This window comes from Odocoileus virginianus, chromosome 5 (assembly GCF_023699985.2).
Source record: "Odocoileus virginianus isolate 20LAN1187 ecotype Illinois chromosome 5, Ovbor_1.2, whole genome shotgun sequence".
NCBI classification, from domain to species: Eukaryota; Metazoa; Chordata; class Mammalia; order Artiodactyla; family Cervidae; genus Odocoileus; species Odocoileus virginianus.
In genome coordinates, this window is record NC_069678.1 from 78,375,398 (window position 1) to 78,394,593 (window position 19,196).

At 46.7% G+C, this 19,196-nt stretch overlaps 1 protein-coding gene across 4 annotated transcripts in view; it reads left to right on the forward strand.

The window, feature by feature from the left end:
- AGBL4 (AGBL carboxypeptidase 4) overlaps positions 1-19,196 on the forward strand; it is a 1,425,416-nt gene that overhangs the window by 1,362,018 nt on the left and 44,202 nt on the right. For 3 of the 4 annotated variants that reach the window (XM_070468194.1, XM_070468193.1, XM_070468191.1), the window contains 2 exons: positions 2,411-2,566; positions 3,587-3,749. In XM_070468194.1, the coding sequence (XP_070324295.1) occupies positions 2,411-2,566; positions 3,587-3,749 (319 nt within the window). The remainder of the gene's footprint in view (positions 1-2,410; positions 2,567-3,586; positions 3,750-19,196) is intronic. The other variant, XM_070468192.1, reaches the window with a different exon arrangement.

A 19,196-nucleotide genomic window follows, 5' to 3' on the forward strand; every position in this document is an offset into this window, starting at 1 on the left:
CTGTATAATCATAAGGGATTTGATTTAGGTCATACCTGGTCTAGCATGGCCTAGTGGTTTTCCCTACTTTCTTCAACTTAAGTCTGAATTTTGCAATAAGGAGTTCATGATCTGAGTCACGTCAGCTCCTAGTCTTGTTCTTGTTGACTGTATAGAGCTTCTCCATCTTTGGCTGTGAAGAATATAATCAATCTGATTTCGGTGTTGACCATCTGGTGATGTCCACGTGTAGTGTTATCTTGTGTGTTGGGAGAGAGCATTTGCTATGACCAGTGCATTCTCTTGGCAAAGCTCTGTTAGCCTTTGCCCTGCTTCATAAGAATAAAAGGTCCCTCTTATTGGCTTTTGAACCATGTAAATCAATCAATATTATTCACTTCTGGTTATTAAGTCGAATCACATCAGGTTCTAGGTGTCGGGATGGGGCAGTAGAAGCCAGTCCAGAATGGTTTTCCAAAGATCCAGGTTCTAATTCTTGCTCCTTCACTAACTCACTCCCGGCCTTAATCAGGCAACCTCCCCACCTGAGCTGATCTGGGAAAGGTCAGAGAAACTGGTTTCCAATAGAGCCCACACTCAGAGCTATAAACTGCGGTTATTCCTTCCACATTTTTTAAGTCATCTCTCTACCGCCTCCTTTCCTCTGCAGCTCATCAAAAGCTCAGAGGAAAAAACAGACAATTGAAGAAAATAAAATTGCAAAGATGACTTTTATAGGGCTCCTGTTGAATCATTGTGTATTCCACCTTCAAAGCTGAAAATGATGAGTTTAATATCACACAGAGCTGTGCATCTTGTATCTCTCAGAAGGCAGTTTATGCCACCCAGAGAACTGGGAGCTTGGCAAGACACAATTTTTCACTCCAAGTCTGAGGCAAATGAAATGACAATCATCAGGCCCACATTCTGGAAGCAACATGGTTTTCATTTGGTCTTAACTTTGTTTGAAAGTGTCCCACAGAGGGAGAATTCTTCTAAGCATGGATTTTTCTTCTTTCCCAGGACTGAATGCTAGAAAGTGGATGGAAAGATGGCCAGGTCTTGCCTCGGCTGTTTTTAGTGTTGCTCATTGATGGTATTACATTAACTGTGCAAACGGGTCAGGAGACCTGGGTTTCAGTCCCAGTTAGGCCGAGAACTTGGACAAGTCCCTTCCCCAGTGGAGGCCCCTGTTACTCTCAGATGTGATTAACAGATATAAATCAGACTGATATATAGGAAGAGAAAGTCAGATTTGAGAGATACTGAAGTTCTAAGGGCCTGTGTGCTGCATGCATGCTGTGTTGTTAAGTCATGTCCTGCTCTTTGTGACCCCATGGGCCATAGCCCATGAGTCTTCTCTCTCCATGGGATTCTCCAGGCAAGAATACTGGAGTTAGTTGCTATTTCCTTCTCCGGGGGATCTTCCTGACCCAGGGATCAAACCCGAGTCTCCTGCATCTCCTGCATTGCCAAGCAGATTCTTTACCAGTGAGCCAGCTGAGGAGCCCTCTAAGGGCCTGAGAGTTCCCCAGTTCCTGCCAGTCCATTACAGTGTCTGAAGTTATCCTTCTGAGTGGTTTATTTAGTCATTCTGCATCTGGCTACTGAGCACCCTTCATGAACAGGCACTGGGTTCTTTCCAGACACTCTTTCTACTTTCAGGGAGCTCATAAATGAGAAGGTTAATAAATAATACTATATCAAGGTAGGGAGTGCCTTAAGTATGGAATGTGAGCAGACAGCAGAGAAAGACTAGTTACAATCATCTTTATAAATTGCAAGGTTACTTTTCCCATACACTATATACTACTGTGAAGTAGGTGTGGCATCATGAAATGAGGTTAAATAGCAGAATTAACTAAGATGTCCTGTGTGAAACTCCCAGAATAGAATCTGGCATTCATTAACTATGCAGTAAATGATAATAATGACTGTTGCTGAGTTGGATTCCCACTCTAAGTCTCCAAAGCTGGAATTAAAATACCCATTTTGAAAATAAAAATTTCAAAGTGGGTACATGATTTAGTTTACCCCAGACTCCCTCTGTTAGAAATGACCCAACTGGGGCAAAACCATTAGCAGACCCAATGTAAATATACTAATGCTACCTGAAGGTATTTCTCATTAATCAGAGAAACAAATTCTGCTAAAGCCTTTAGTTATGAATGTGTTTACTGCTCTGGGTAGGTAGCATTACTTCAGAAGAACTTGAAAGAGGACTGCTAATGGTAGTGCTCTGAGACCTTGAAGACAGATGGTGTTCAAAATAAAGAGAAATTGATCCTCGCTGCTCTCAATCCCTCACACTGCTACAACTGAGTAGACAGAGGGCTAGCTCAGAAGGAAATGGTGTGTGTGTGTGCACGCATATGTGTGTTTACGGCAAACTCTGTGGCCCTGACATCTCATTTGTTATCCTTTCTCTCAGCAGAAAACAAGCCTGGAGTTTTATATTGACATCCACGCCCACTCCACCATGATGAATGGTTTCATGTATGGCAACATCTTTGAGGATGAAGAGCGGTTCCAGAGGCAGGCGGTTTTCCCCAAGCTCCTCTGCCAGAACGCCGAGGACTTCTCCTACGTGAGTCAAGAGTTGGCTGTCAGCCAGCCCCAGGTCCCCTCCCCAGACCACCCCCTCCTTCCCATTGCCCCCCTGTCTTTCGCTGAGTTAGACTTGCTTTGACGTTCACAGAACACCTACTTGTGCTGTGTCTTGTGTGGGTGATAAAGACAGACGTAAACAAGCTCTGCCCATGCCCACAAGCAGCTCATCACCTCTCAGTGAGGGAGGAACACACTCGCTTTGTCTGAGGAGCTGGCCTTTGTTTAGCTGATCTGACTCCAGCTCTAACAAGAGAAGAAACCCACTGAGCACCTCCCAGAGTCAGACCCTGGCCCTGGTGTCTGCTTTCACAGACCTCTGGCATTTGTTCTCTTTGTTGTTGTGCAGTTGCCAAGTCATGTCCAACTCTTTGTGACCCCATGGACTGTAAGAGGCTCCTCTGTCCTCCACTGTATCCCAGAGTTTGCTCAGCTTCATGTCCATTCAGTCAATGATGCTATCTAACCAGCTTATCCTATGCCACCCCTTTCTCCTTTTGCCTTCAATCTTTCCCATCATCAGAGTCTTTTCCAATGAGTCAGCTGTTCACATCCACTGGCCAAAGTGTTGGATCTCAGCAACACTCCTTCCAATGAATATTCAAGGTTGGAATGACTGGTTTAATCTCCTTGCACTGCAGGGGACTCTCGAGAGTCTTCTCCACACCACATTTCAAAAGCATCCATTCTTCAGTGTGCAGCCGCTTTATGGTCCAACTCTCACATCCATATGTGACTACCGGAAAAACCATAGCTTTGACGATATGAACCTTTGTCATCAAAGTGATGTAAATGGAAGTTGCTAACCTAAGAACCATGCTGGGTGCCTTCATTTAATTGTCTGTGTAACCCATCCTTATAGTAATCCTGCAAATTAGGATTCATATCAGACTTTTCAGAGGGGAAGCTGAGACCCAGAGGTGCTGTAAGATTCGCTCAAGGTCCCTTAGCCTGCAGGGGTCCAGCCCTGATTCTCTTCTCCTTTCTTTGTCTCTCACAGTCCAGTACGTCCTTTAACCGGGATGCTGTGAAGGCCGGAACTGGCCGTCGCTTCCTCGGCGGGCTGCTGGACCACACTTCTTATTGCTACACCCTCGAGGTTTCCTTCTACAGCTACATCATCGGCGGCACCACAGCTGCTGTGCCCTACACGGAAGAAGCCTGTATCCTTGGCAGCTTCCCCTTCCCCCTCCGCCAGCCCTGGGCCAGCTCACATCCAGCTGAGAGGACCCAGGTCTGCCAGGATTTACCAGGCACCTCAGGGATGTGGTCTCCATTCAGGTGAGGGCTGAGACCCTGGGGTGAGGATAGATGTGGCTGGTTCTGCTGGTGTCACCTCTGGATTGCCCTGCTTACCTCCTGCCCTCCCAATGGGCACCCCTCCCTAGATGCCTCTTCCACACCTCAAGTCTTCCTCAGGCACCTGGATCCGTGACCCACCCACACCTGTGCCGGCCTAACTCTCTTTGTCTCCTCTGCCCCCAACAAGAGAGTGAGTCTTCCATCATCTAAGGTATGTAAGCACACAGGCCAGAAGCTCATCCCAAGCCTGCTGAGAAAGACCTCGACTTGGTCTTGGTCTCCTCTTTCTCACCCTGAATATATCTCTTGTTTGGGTTTTTAAAATTTGTTTATTTTTATTTTTATTGAAGTATAGTTGATTTACAATGTTGTGCCAATCTCTGTCATACAGCAAAGTGACTTGTATAGATACACATTTATGCATTACTTTTAAAGTATCCTTTCCCATTATAGTTTATCCCAAGAGACTGGATATAATTCCCTGTGCTATCCAGTAGGATCTTGTTGCTTACCCATTCTAAGTGTAATAGCTTGCATCTACCGATGCCAAACTCCCGCTCCATGCCCCTCCCTCTCCACCCTTTTGGCAACCACAAATCTGGTCTCTAGAACAAATCTCTTTTTACCTTCCATCTTTCTGCGCTCCAGCTCCCTTCCCTTCTCTTCTTTCCGCTCACTGCTATTTTGCCTGTCCCCACCTTGTCCCGTCTCCTTCTATCTCTCCGTCTTGCTTCAATGGATGTGTTCCCCCCTTCCCTCCTCTATTTCCCCCCCAAGCCCTCCTTTCCTGTCTCTCTCCCCTCAGCCTCCTTCCACCTTCCCTGCCTTCCCACTCATCCTCTGAGCATCTTTCTGCCTTTTCGTCTCCTTTGCCAACTCACTTTTCCTCTTGGCTTACTCATAAAATGTCCACAAGAGCTCCAAAGCATGTCATGATGAAACTAGAGGTCGCCTTCTGGCTTGCTTGATTTTTTAGGGATTGTTTAGTAATTCTAGGTTCCTGGGTGTCGATTTTCATTTCAAGGTCACTACATAAGGGGTTGTGACTGATTGTGACAGTTTCTGCTTATCTTTTACCCTTTTGTTTTGGATTGACCCATGTCTCCTTTCTGAACACTTAGTTTCTTAGAGAAAGAATTATAGTTGATGGAGAAGAAAGGAAATGGATGATATTAACTCTCTGTATACAGACTCTCTCTTCCCAGAAGTGGGCATCCTCCTTTCAACCATGGGTAGAGTTTATGGAGTTCTCACCACACTCTGTGCAGGAAAGCTTCCTTTCTGGTCCATGACTCAGCACTAGTGAACAGTGACCTAACAGGAAACATGGAGGGCAGGGTGATGTCCTTGGAGGGAGGGGCAAGTAGTTGGCAGACCAGGTGTTAGACCAGTATTCTAGATCCAGTACAACAATGTAGAGATCATGGTAAGAACTGGGGCAGAGTGCCCTCACAGTCACCTTGAAGTCTGCTTTAATAACCACCTGACTCACAGACCAATGGAGTAGGCTCTGCTCTACACCAGAAAACCCTTGCTTTCCAAAGTCCTGGCCATCTCCATGTGCCACAGTGTAGCCCTCGCCCCCCACACAGCCCCCGACACACGACTTGATGGTGTGCAGCACATGGCTTCCCCAGGATCCACGAACTGCTGTGCTCCACACCTAGACACATTCCACACTGCCCCTGCCTAGCTCACCTTTGATGTCAGGGCAAAGGAAAGAGGAGGAGTTGCCTGGAAGAAGAGTTCGGGCATGTGTACCTAAGGGATCCCATATGTGACTAATCTCAGTGAGATGAGGGTCCCTCCAGAGGTGGCCTGTACTTAGTTTGTGGCCAGTGTCTGATGTCCAATTTGATGGGTTCTCCTACTCTATGTCAGCACCTCCAACATGCTTTTGTGTAGGAAGCAAATGAATTTCTTGGCAGAATGTCACTCCCTTGGCCCAGACCCAGAGTTTCCTCCCCTCAACACCCAACCCTTGTTCATCAAACATTAGTACACCATTAGTGCATTCTAGGAATCCTACTAAGCACTGGAGCAAAATATTGACCAAGAAGCCATGGTCCCTGACTCACAGAACTTCTGGTCTACTTGGGGAGCTGGATAAAGGGAAGGGACACTTATAACCTGTATAGTAAGCCCTGTTGTGGAGGAATCCCAGAGAGCCATGGGAAATGTCCATTTAAAAATATATACACCACCATGTGTAAAGCAGATGGCTAGTAGGAAACTGCCGTATCGCACTGGGAGTTCAGCTCATGCTCTGTGATGACCTGGAGGGATGGGATGGGGTAGAGGGGAAGGCTCAAGAGGGTGGAGATACATGTTTGCACATAGCTGATTCACATTCTTGTACAGCAGAAACTAACAAAAACTGTAAAGTAGTTATACTCCAATTAATAAAAAATACAGTGCGTGTCTGCCATAAGCCAGGTAAAGTTCTAGGTACAGGGGTTGTATTAATAGCAGTGAACATACCGAAGACAAAAATGTCTACACATAGAGATAGGAGAGGCTCAAACACAGTTTTAGTAAGTCAGGGAAGTCTTCACAGCACAAGTGACCTCTAAACTGACTTTTTAAGGCTGAATAGAAATTAGGCAGATTGCGTGGGGTGGGTTGTTGGGGGGAGGGCATCTCAGACAGAGAAGGAAGGAAGGGAGGCGGGCTGGAGGAGCTGCAACAGGTGCGTTATGACTGAAGGACTGCAGATGCAGGAGGTGAGACCAAAATGGCAGCCTGTGAGGAATTTGAACTAGAAGGAACATGAAGGCAATGGAGAGCAGTAGAAGGGCTTTAAAGAGCAGTGGGAAGCCTCTGGCTGCAGTGGGAAGGACAGATTAGAGAAGGCTGTAGGCAGGGGCATGCTGGGAGCTGTTACGACAATCCATCTGGGAGATGACTCAGGACTAGACTTGAGTGGTGCCGTGCAGTGTTTAAAATGTGGAACTGAGAAGACTTGGCCAGCGTTTGGATGGGGATGTTGGTGGGGACCAGGAGCTAGCGACTGGAAGGGGTGCAGGGTGGTGGGTAGTGAGACGGAGCAGAAGCTGAGCAGACCACCAGGCTGTTGGAGCTACTCAGTCTTGTCTGCCATCCAGGGGGCGAGAAGAGGAACCTGGAGTTTCTCCAAGGACGTGCAGGCAGAGTCAACACACACAAGCGTGATTTAACCTAGTTCTTCGTTGAAATGCATTTTTTTTTTAAAGCCTTCATCTCCTAACAGAGGGAGACTTCAGGCAGACAGATTGTGATCCTTGTTGGCTGTTGGCTTCGTGTCCCAATCAGAAAAAGAAATTACATGGTCTGATAGGAATGGCAATATGGTCTGGGAGGATGTCCTCCAGACTGGGAGTCAGGAGACCTGAATCTGGTGACAACACCAGCCTCGTCCCCGAGCGCGCCCTTCAGCAAGTCCTCCAACCTCCCTGAGGCGAGCTGTGTCTCCTTCACAAAGGCACAAAGAACCTTCCTGCTTTCTTAACCCCTGCAATGGGAACTCAAAAGAGATACTAGTGAAAAGAGAACAGACTTTCCATTTAGGCAAATCGGGTTTGAATCCAGGTTCAGACGTTCACTGGTTGTGTGGCCTTGGGCGAGTTATATAACCTCACTGTACCTCAGTGTCCCTGTCTGTAGCAGGAGGACCTAGTTAATACTTAACCTCACCAAGCTGCATGGAAGTTAAATGAAATAATGTACAGGAATGTGCACCTTAGGCTTTAAATATTATGCCAACTCATTGGAAAATACCTTGACGCTGGGAAAGACTGAGGGCAGGAGGAGAAGAGGGCAACAGAGGATGAGATGGCTGGATGACATCACTGACGCAATGGATATGAACTTAGGCAAACTCTGGGAGATAGTGAGGGACAGGGAAGCCTGGCTGCAGTCCATGGGGTCTCAAAGAATCGGACACAACTGAGCAACTGAGCAACAACAACAATTAATTAGAACATCGTAGCTGTAAATGAGGACTCATATTTATGTAAAAGAAAATAGTTGTGGCTGTTAGAGCAAGAGGCCAGGGGCTGTGCTGGTAGGGTTCATGGGCAGAGGGTCTCGGTGGGGTCGTCACTACTGAGGATCTAGACCTCAGAACACATCTGATTTATACAGTGAGTGGGTGTGTGCAATTCAGTGATGAAGGTTTTTATGTCTGTCACCTAGAATGTCCCCTTCCCAGCCTTGGGAACCACAGAGGCCACGTTAGCTATCAGAAGATGCTGGATGAGAGGAAGGCCAGGGGAGGGCTGGAGGAGGCAGAGAACTCTGAGGGATATCTCACCCAGACCCACAATAGTGTCCACCTCCTCACACTCCAGACCATATGTATCAGTGTAAGTCGGTGTTAGTCGCTCAGTCATGTCCAGCTCTTTGCAAATCCATGGACTATAGTCTGCTAGGCTCCTCTGTCCAAGGAATTCTCCAGGCAAGAACACTGGAATGGGTTGCCACTTCCTTCTCCAGGAGATCTTCCTGACCCAGGGACTGAACCTAGATTTCCTGTATTGTGAGCAGATTATTTACCATCTGAGCCACAAGAGAAGCCCAGAACATATGTATCTCTCAGCTTAATTTTTCTCTCCGGAAAAGCCCCAGCAAAACATTACCAAGCTCTTGCTCTCTGACTCTCCTCCTCCACTATATGAGGATAATATAGCAATGGACACAGTCACTGATGCTTCCCTAGCTGTGTGACCTTGGGCTGGTTGCCTCACCACTCTGAGCCTATAAAAATAATCATACTGAATTTGCACAGTTATCAGAGGAGTGCAGTGATACAAATCCCCTGGCCTGCCTGACACCTGATAGGTACTCAACAAATGTTCTTCTGTCCCCAGTTTTCTCAGCCCCATGCAGACTGCGTGACTTTCCTTCCAAAGATTATCCTTTAACCAAATGATCTTGAAAGCCAGTAACTGGGGCTTGAATCTTTTTTTTTTTTTCATTTAAAAATTAATTAACTAACATTTTAATTGGAGGGTAATTGCTTTACAATGTTGTGCTGGTTTGAATCCTGATTCCATCACTATTACTGGGTAGCTTCAAGCAGGCACTGTCCTTTTTCTTGGCTCAATGTCTGATATTTCCAACCTGTCAGAGCTGCAGAATGAAATTATATGTGGACTTGCCTCTATCCTGGTCCCTTCTAGCACTGATATTCTAAGATTTTACTGATTCTAAAATCTAAAATTTTATAATTCTCTGCTTAGATGAATTCTTGATATCAAGAATCCACAGTTGTGACATATGTGAGTCTTAAGATTGAGTGACTCCGTAGGCGTGAGTTTCAATCTCACAGGGAAAATCAGTACGAAAGTGTCCTAGACGATTGATCAAGCCAAGACGATAGCTACTTGCATTCTTTAGTTAAAGGGTTCTTAATTGTGGGGCTCATAGATGGGCTTTAAGAAAAGCTTATGAACTGTCTAAAATTTATGCAAAACTGTGAGTAAAGATGCAGAGTTCATTTTCTGGGAGGAAGATTGATAACTTTTAACAGAATCTAAAAAAGAGCATGCTGGTAGCCTGGCTGGTGGCCTCCGTCCAGATCATGGCAAGAACACAGCTCTGGTCAGTGTTGTAGGTGTGAGTTCTGCTTTGGGTCTCTCTAGCTGAGGGCCCTAAGTAGTTATTTAACCTCTGTTCCCTCATCTGGAAAGTGAGGATAATGATTATTTACCCTCTAGGGTTGTTTTGAGGGTTACATGGGAGAAAGCAGATAAATAATGGGGCATTTACTCGGTGCCATTAAATATTAGTTCCCTCGCCTCCCTTCCCATGGTTTGTTGTTTTTGTTGTTGTTGTGAAATGTTAAATTCCTGAGAATTTGGGGCCATTCTTCAGCAAACCTAATTTACATTTTATTGGCCTGCCAAGTAATAAATATGCTCTGTTCAAACAATTTTTAAAAAAAGAGTGAGAGAAAGGCTAAACTGGAATCATAAAATAACCCAGAGTTTCTCTGGCCTTTGTTTATGGTCTGGTTTCAAGCCAAAAGGAAATAGCTCTTTGACATATGGATGAGAAAAACATTCGGAACAGAGACTGAGGGTCCTAAGTAGACTGTTTTCCACACACACTTATAGCTGTGGACACTTTGAAATCAGAAAATGCTGGCTCTAGGAGAAGGAAATGGCTGTGTAGCCAAGAGAAAATGCAGAGATTTAGAATTCAGTTAGCTGTCTTGGTCTCGATTCACAGCCCACTCAGTGCCTTGCACAGGTCCTCTGAAGCATGTAGCAGACATTGGAGATACCATTTATTTACTCATCCATCACATGAAACTCTCTAGACACTAAAAATAGGGAGATGAGTGAGCGTGGCCCCTGCCTTCAAGAAGGAGACAGTTTTGAGAGGAGAGGAAGCAGCACAGAGGGGCGAATGATCAGCCAGAGGGAAGCTCTGCTGGCTGGGGACTCCCATGAGAGCTCGCTAACCATGCAGGAGTGCTGGAGAAGAAGAGGGAAGAAAGACTTCCTGGAGGAAGAGAAACTAGGTCTCAGACCTCCAGAACGGCTGTGATACAGGCAGGAGAGGAGGGTGAAGCCGCCTTCCTGGCAGAGGAAGACAGACAGGAGAGAGCCCAGATGCCAGAGAGAGGATGTACATCCAAAGTATTGGAAGGTAGGAAGTTGGGTTGGACTAGAAACAGCAAGTGATAAATAAAAATAGGCAGAACCAGCCATGAATAGAAGAAAAAAGATTTGTGAACTGTGTAACAGGAATATTAAACAAACTGTACACACAAGGTATAATTATGAAATCTGTTTTGTCTCCCATTGACCCTGCAGATAGATGCATGTATATTCTACATCTAGATCTAGAGATATAACAGCTCTTGCAGATCCTATGACTTCCCAGTCACTCTCAGGAAATTAAGTTTTCTAATTAATTCTGGTCACAAGACAGTCTCAGTTCAGCAATGACTATGTCTGGTCCAATCAAAGCCATTGAACCTTTTCAAAGCTAAAACCTTCCCATCCTCTAGCTCAGGCCTCAGACAGGTACTCAAGGTGACTCCTGGTTCCCTGCCTTGACTTCCAGCCCTTTAGCCCTAACCCCAGATGTTTACTGCTTTGAGGTTGAGCAGGATCAGGGAAAGGGAAGGGAAGGTCTTGGGGGACGAGTGCTCCCAGAGAGGGCCTGGGCAATGCCTATGAGCTTCCTCAGACACATCAGCCCCAGGGCTAGAGAGCTGCTGATGGGGGCAAGGGTTGCCTTGTTCATGGTTCCCACCCCCCCCCACCCCACCCCCGCCCAGTGTCTGGTGATTTGGTGGGTCACCTCCATTGGGGCACTATGCCCTCTAGTGGCCCTCTTGTCTAAAGGAGAGCTAAAGTTTGCAAATCTGGTTTTCCGGTTTCCTTTTCAAAGTCATGCCTGGTAATTTCAGTATATGTGGGATCTGAAAAAAATTGGTATAGATGATCTCACTTACAGAGCAGAAATAGAGACACAGATGTGGAAAACAAACATGGGTACCGAAGGGGAAGGCCGGGATGGGATGACCTGGGAGACTGAGGGTGACATTTATAAACTGTTGACACTATGTATACGACAGATAACTATTGGGCTTCCCTGGTGGCCCAGGCAGTAAAGAATTCTCCTGCAATGTGGGAAACTTGGGTTCATTCCCTGGGTTGGGAAGATCCCCTGGAGGAGGGCATGGCAACCCAGTCCAGTATTCTTGACTGGAGACTCCCCAAGGACAGAGGAGCCTGGCGGGCTACAGTCCATGGGATCACAAAGAGTTGGACAGGATGGAGTGACTGAGCACATGTATGAGCACGTGTAGAGCACATGGAACTCTACTCAGTGGAAGGAAATCTGAAAAAAAGAGGGGATATATGTGACGTATAGCTGGATATATATGTTACATGGAGTTGTACAATAGACCCTAACACAACACTATAAAACAACTATACTCCAATAAAAATTTATTAAAAAATGAATCAGCAAAAAAAAAAAAAAAGTGGTATCTACAGACTTGAGATCTCAGCTAAAACCAAGACTAGTACAGCTCCATCTTAATAGCATGTTCCAATATTTAACTGGTAGAATTTCTATTGATTGCCTGGGTAAAGGAAGAAATCAAGGAAGATGCCCAGTTTCCTGACTTGAACAACATGGTAGGTGGTGGGGCCAGTCATTTAAATACAGAGTATTAAAGAAAGGGGTTGGAGAGGGGGATATTCTGAGCTCCATTTGCACTGTGTTAGGTGTAGGGGGCTCATGTGACATACAAATGGAGACATCTGATAGGCAGATGGATCTATGGGCCAAATGTTCTGGGGAGATACCTGGGCTTCGGACAAATTTTTCAAAAGCTACCATACAGTCATAGTGAAGGAAGTGATTTTCTTGGTGTGCACAGTCAAGGTGGACTTTCCTTTGATTTGGTGAAAAGAATGCTGGGCTCGGAGTCACAATCCCAGTTCCAGGATGGCTTCTACCTCTCCCTGCTCTCATAAAGCTTTGTGGCCTTGGTTAAATCACTTTCCTTCTCTGGCTAAAGCCTGTACTAGGTAGACCCTCAGTGAGGGAATGAGTGAGGGAGTGAATGAAATGGAAGCAGACCTCACCAGCATCTGCTAGTTGGCTCACTAATAGAACAATGAGTTACCAGAATATCTATGTGATCTGGGGTGTTTAGCAGGAGGAGGGGAGTACTGCCTCAGTTTTCTTTCTTGGGGATGAGGCTTCATTTTTTAGGCAGAAGAATAGGAAGCAGTCAGGTCTGACTTGATGAGTGGCACAGAAAGACACCCAGGTGCTTCTCAGTTCCTGTTTTTGATAGCCAAGGTCAAGCCTTTGTTAAGATTCATAAACAAACAGAAAACACTTAAACAAGAAGGCTTGGTAACAGGAGACTAAATGGGACTGAAACCAGTTGGATTTGTTTTGCCCCCTCCATGCAGACATGGACTAGAATTTGGTCATTAAACATGAATGCTTACTGAATGACTGGCAGTCAATGAGTGACTAATAGTAGTAGTGATCATGGTAAAAATAATAATGTTGAGATAATGCTTCATGAGATGGCTCAGGCTCCCTGTGTCGGAGGATTGGCTTTGCCTCCAATTTGCCATGTAGATTTGGGGAATTCGTTTCCCTTTGGGTTCAAATTTTTTTATGTTTAGGTTAGAAGTTGAAGATCTCCAAGTTTATTTCCAAATCATTAGATAGGTAGGTAGGTAGATAGATAGATAGATAGATAGATAGATAGATAGATAGACAGACTGACTGACAGTCAGATACAGAATCATTTGATTTTTGACCTTTGAGATAAGTCCCTTTTACATATAGGGAAAGTAAAGCCCAGGAAAGTCCAATAACATGCCCCAGGCTGCTCTCTCAATTCTGCCTCGTAGACTTTGTCTTACTTTTTTCTCTGCTCTGCCATCAGTCCAGTTTCCCTCCACTTCCAGGAGGACAAAACCCTACAGAGCTTAAGACCCACTAGCCAGCTCTTAACCATCCTGTAGCCTCGCTGTATGTAACCCCGCGGCCCCCCTCCAGCCTTGACATATTTGTAGTTTCCCATCATCTGGATGACAATAGCCCAGCTGCCTTGCTCTTCATGAATCCTGCCTTGACCCTTCCGCCTCCCACTTCAGAGTCAAATGCACCTTCTGCCCAGGGCTGGAAAACCTAAATGTCACTACCTTCCCCCAGCCTCCCTCATCCCCCTAAATGAGGTTTCTAAGGGTTTTATCTGCTGTTGTCAAGTTTATAGTCATAATTCGAAATGCTGTTAATATTACTGACAGCAGAGAGCTACAAATTACAAAGTTGTAAAGTTACTTTATGGTGATAACTGTCAGCCTTCACTAGCAGCGCTGCAAGGCTCCATGGAAACCAAGTTGATGATAAAAAAGAATTGATATTGTCTCAGGATTATGACTGTTAGCTAATGGCCGGAGAAATCCTGGCTGGTTCTTAAGTAACTTGAACATGTTAGTTTCTATTCATGTTCACTTGCACACTTATATATACACTTGTGTTTCTATTATCTTATTGTACAAATGTAGGAAAAGGCACCAAGATAGAAGGACTTTACCCTAAATCTGTCTCAACCATTTGCAGATTTGGGTCTTTGACCAGCCCTAATGACACTGAGTGGGGCTATCTGCCACATTGTAGGTATTTAATGAATAATTGTTGAGTGAATGAATGCCTAGAACACTTGAAGGGCTTAGGCAATATTAAGAACAAAGGTATTGAAAAAAATCTGTCTTTACAGTAAACCAAGAAACTAAAGCAGTTGTGGAAGTACTGATTGGGGGAATGAGATTTCCTGTGTGATAAGATGGTTTAAGCATCTTAATTAACACTTAATTAATACTATTAAGCTTGGTATTAGTCCACACGGCAGATGTATCAGCCCCCACACCCACCACTCACTGCCCTCCTGCCACAACTGATACCTCCGGGCTGCATTAATAGCAGCAAATGTTGGAAGCAAGGAGGTGCTGTCCTTTGCCCTGTTGTATCATGGGCCCCCCTGGAGCCCTGGCTTGATCACTGCCCACCCCCCACCTATTCAAGCCACTGAGAAAATGGTGCATGGCCTCTGAAGAACTAGAATGGGAGAGGGAGACAAAACTAGGTTTAAAATTTGTCCAGACTTGCCTGAAACTGAGAGGTTTCCTGGGACAGGAGACCCGTGGTGTTAAAGCCGGGACAGACCTAGGTAAAGCAAGATGGTTGGTCACCCTACCATAATATGGCCTGTAAGGAACTGGCCAGGGAACTGGGAGTATTCTCCTTGAAAAGAACACATCTAGCCTCTTTGCTTTGGTCAAATTCTAAAGAGTCCTCATGCAGCAGAGGGAGTAGTCTGTTCTAGGTGACCCTAGAGGTCAGAATGTGAGCCAGAGGAGGTAGCTCCAATTTGAACCTCTACCTGGAAGGGCCACACTTACTGAGAGCTTATTATGCACCTGGCCTGGTTTCTGGGGATGCCAAGAAGAGTGGTAACAGCCTCTGCCTGGAGAAGTTCCCCAGGTGGTGGGTGACCAGGCAAGAGAGTGACTGCAGTACTTGTGACAGAGGGGGCGCAGAGGGGCAAGAAGGGGCCTGAAAGGGACTTGTGGACTGCAAGGGCGGTGTGTACAGAGTCCAGGCACCTGGACAGCTGCTTCCTTCCTCTGGACAAGTCCAGGCCTCGGGGTACAAGCTGAGGAGCAAGGAAGCAGTGAGGCTGGAGAGGGGCTGCAGGAGCCAGCCGGCGAAAGGCTAGTGCTCCTCTGGAAAACCGGAGCTGCAGGCAGAGGACATGACAGGGCGTGGGGTGTGGGGATGGTCAGGGCAGGCAGCCGAGTGCTACTGACAGACCTGCACCGCCTCATCAAGTTACAGCCTCTGCCCCGCTTCTCACCACTCCTTTCATCTTTAAAAGCATCTGCTCCCTGGACACAGGCTGTGGAAGAAAATCAAGTCAAAGAACCCCCCCTTTTCCTGATTTTCCAAGGGAAACAAGAGTTCCAGTTTCTCTGATCATTTCACCTGACTAGAGGTTTGTGGTTGTTGAGTCACTAAGTCATGCCCACTTCTTTACAGACCCCATGGACTGCAGCACACCAGGCTTCCCTGTCCTTCACTATCTCCCGGAGTTTGCTCAGACTCATGTCCACTGAGTCAGTGATGCCATCCAACAGGCCATGGGGTGGCAAAGAATCAGACGTGACTGAGTGACCGGCACTTTCACTGTCGCTGACGAGAGGTCTGGGGGGCATCTTACTGGCTGGTGGGTAGTGGACAGTGTTATGTGAGACTTATAAGCCGTGGACTTCGTTAACCTGGTCTTTGCCACCGATTTGCAGTGGGAAGCTGAGCAGATCACTAGCCCTCCCTGGATCCCATTTTCCCGTCTGTGGAATGAAGGGTTTGGACAAAGGACCTCCATCCTCCAGGCCTCATTCAAAGGACCTGTTGAGCTTAGGTCTAACTCACGTTTATCAAGGACACAGCCATCCCTAGGATTTTGTCAGCCCCCTGTGGGCACAGGCCATTCACCACAGGTCCACCCACCCTCCCATTCTTCCAGAAAGACCTGGAACCAGCACCTCAACTCTCACTTCCCAAGCAGCAAAAGCTGCATGCCCGGCGGGACACGCTGCCTGTCTGGGCTTTCTTATCCGTCAATATTTTCCTCAAGATGATAAATGTCCTGCCAATAAGAGGAGGCAGCTGCCAACCCTGTCTGAGACAGGGCCCGTAGCTGAAGTCGCAGCCGTGCCTGGCGTGCTGATGTGTCTGGAGAGGCAGGAGGTGGGAGTTGTGGCTGGGAAGATGAAAGACGGAACTTAGAGGGAGGAGGAGGTCAGGAACACTGCTCTCAGTCTATGCAGATTTTGCCATGAGTCAGTGGAGATGAGAGAGGAGACAGAGTATGCTGGGATTTTAGTTCAAAGCAAAATATTTTTATGGCATTTACAGAGCTGCTCCAGGATGCTCAGCTCTGATTAGACCATCAGGAAGTGAACAACCCTTATCCGTGTATAAAGTGCATTCAGAACCATCATCTTGCTTGATTCTGCCAACAATTCAGAGAGATGAGTATTATTATTTTTATAAACAAGCGGGAAGCATGCTGTCCTTGAGTGCTTATCCTAAGCCATGACCAGTCCCGGGCTCTAAAAGTACAGAAACAGATGGAAGAAGCCTGCTTAGGTGACACAGTCTATAGGAGATGGAGCAGTCCACTCCCAGAAGCTTGAATTTGTTTCTTCTGATATCAAAGTCAAATCTGATTGCCCCATTAGAGTACAGTTTCTTTGATGAAATCAGCCATGTGATCAAGGAGCTAATTACAGCTGAGAAGTAACTAAGAGATGCCTTTGTTCCATAAGAGGATGAAAAGAGCCTGGCCTTTGGAGCCAGATTCACCTGGGTACAGATCTTGGCTCTGTTACTTACTAGTTGTCTGACCTTGGGCAAGAGACCTACTCTCTCTCAGCCTGACTTTGCCTGTCTATAACAATGATGATTATGCTACTTACCTCATAGGGTTGTTTCAAGTAGATAGAAACAAACAAAGGATTATCAGGTGCCTCATATAGTAGATTACCTGAAACGTGGTATGCACTCAATAAATGTTATTTTTACTGTTTCTAATCAAGTACTGAATTACATGAATTCTAAGTAATGAGCATCTGGGCCATAAGGAAGAGGTGACCTCACTGCAGGCTGGACATTTCACGGAAACTTCCATGAAGGTTCTTAAGATTCTAAAAAGGTTCCTAAGACTCTTAAATAGCAGTCCTCCTAAAAGTGTGTTTGAAGTTCTCACATATCCCAACAGAGTCAGACTCCATCATCTGGTCTCATGTGCACAGTTTAGAACTTTTCATCCGGACAAAGTCATTACTGATGAGGCTCAGTCTGTGGTCAGGATGAGACTGAGAGCAAGACTCAGTGTGTGACAAGGTGAGGTATTTGGAGACAACATATGTCAGCATGGACTTCCCCGGTGGCTCAGATGGTAAAGAGTCTGTCTGCAATGTGGGAGACCTGGGTTCAATCCCTGGGTTGGGAAGATCCCCTGGAGAAGGAAATGGCAACCCATTCCAGTATTCTTGCCTGGAGAATTCTTTGGATAGAGGGCCCTGGTGACCTATGGTCTGCAGAGTTGGACATGACTGAGCAATGAACACACAACCCTATATAAGCGCTCCTTAATCCTGATGTTGAGGAAACAGTAACAAGTTTGGGTTCTTCTCATGGAAAGTAAAGACTGAAAAGTGCCATGATTTTTTTTTCCTTTTTTTTTAATGTGATCACAGACAAGTGACGCTCCATCTCGGTGCCTCGGTCTCCCTGCTGTTGCCCACCTTGAGCCTGGTTGTGCAAATCAGATGGCAGAGGGTAGAAGAAATGGTTTTGAAATCTAGTCTGCCCTGTACTCAAGGAAGGGATGGCTCTTGGTGAAGGGGAAGAGAGGGAGCATAGGGAGAAGCTGGAGGCACCCTGCCCTTCAGGACAGAAATCTGCCATCAGTTAGGGGCAGGGCTAGAGGAGGAACTAGGCTGGCACAGAGGCCCCTAGGGGACCCAAACCAGCTCATTGCCCATCCTGTGTCTGCATGGATGTGCATAGTAACCTGGCTCCACTAAGATGTGCTGGTAGTAACCCACTGACCTGATCCAGAGGCTGGCCTCTCCCCTCCTTCCCTCATCTCTGCCTCTCCCTGCCTGGCTGGCAGGGACCACAGGCTGAGGCTCATTGCTGTTGTCTGAGGTTGAAGTGCCCTCTCCTGGCCCCCAGGGTGCATGGCTGCCTTGGAAAGTCTGGCTTCATCCTGCAGAGGTTGGGAGGCTGCCAAGTCCTTTGTCTGAGCCAGGATCTGAGCTCTGGGGGCCTGAACCACCTTAGCGGGGCCAGAGAAGGGAGGGGCAGTCCGCTCACCCCTCCAGGTTTCCCTCCTGTGTGGTCATCCCCCTTCCCGCCTATTTCTTCCCACTTCCCCCACTTCTGATCCCCCACTTCTCTTCTTGTCTGTAGGTCTGCAGGACTCTGTCCCTTATACACATACATGCTCACTCACACACGTGTCTAGCATGCCCTCGCTCAACTCCACCTGCTGTCTTCTCCTTCCCCCAGCCTCCCATCTCCCCCTCTCCTCCACTCATCCTTTCTCTCTCCTTCTTTTTCCTTAGCTCCTTTCCTCTCTTAAGTGGAAATGTTTTGCACCAAAATCTACACTGGACTCTAGTGTCCTCCATTTACACTATCCTGTGCAAGTGTGCACAAGCCTGACCCCTTAACTGACCTGATGATGAAGACTAAAGGAGCCGGTGTTGGATGGGGGCGGGAGGGAACTACGGGTGGCCTCAGCACTGCCTCCCCTTCCCAACTCCAGGTAGCCCCGTGTGTCTGTCTGTTCTTCCTCTCTCCTCTCCCCACTGGCCCTCCCTCCCTCTTCCTCTTTCCCCTCTTCTCACACTTCAGTACAGATTCAGATTCAAATACCATTTACTGAGCCCTTTGGAAAAGTGGGGACTTGACCTTCACCTTGAAGGAAATATCTTTCAAGGATCACCATCTGCCTTTTCCCCAAATGAGCAGAGCAGATTTTCTGACAAAGTGTGCGATCTGGGCCTGTGAGCTGAACTAAGGGGCAAGCAGAGCGTGTAAGGCTGTCAGGAGAGTCCCTCTTCCCAAAGTGTCCTGGGTTGTGGAGAGGAGTCATCTCCTGAGGCCCCACATGAGGCCCTGGTGTGTGTGTGTCTGTTGGCCACTTATTCTAATGTGCCTGCTCATTTATTTACCGTGTGTGCTAATTGCAACAAAAGCCC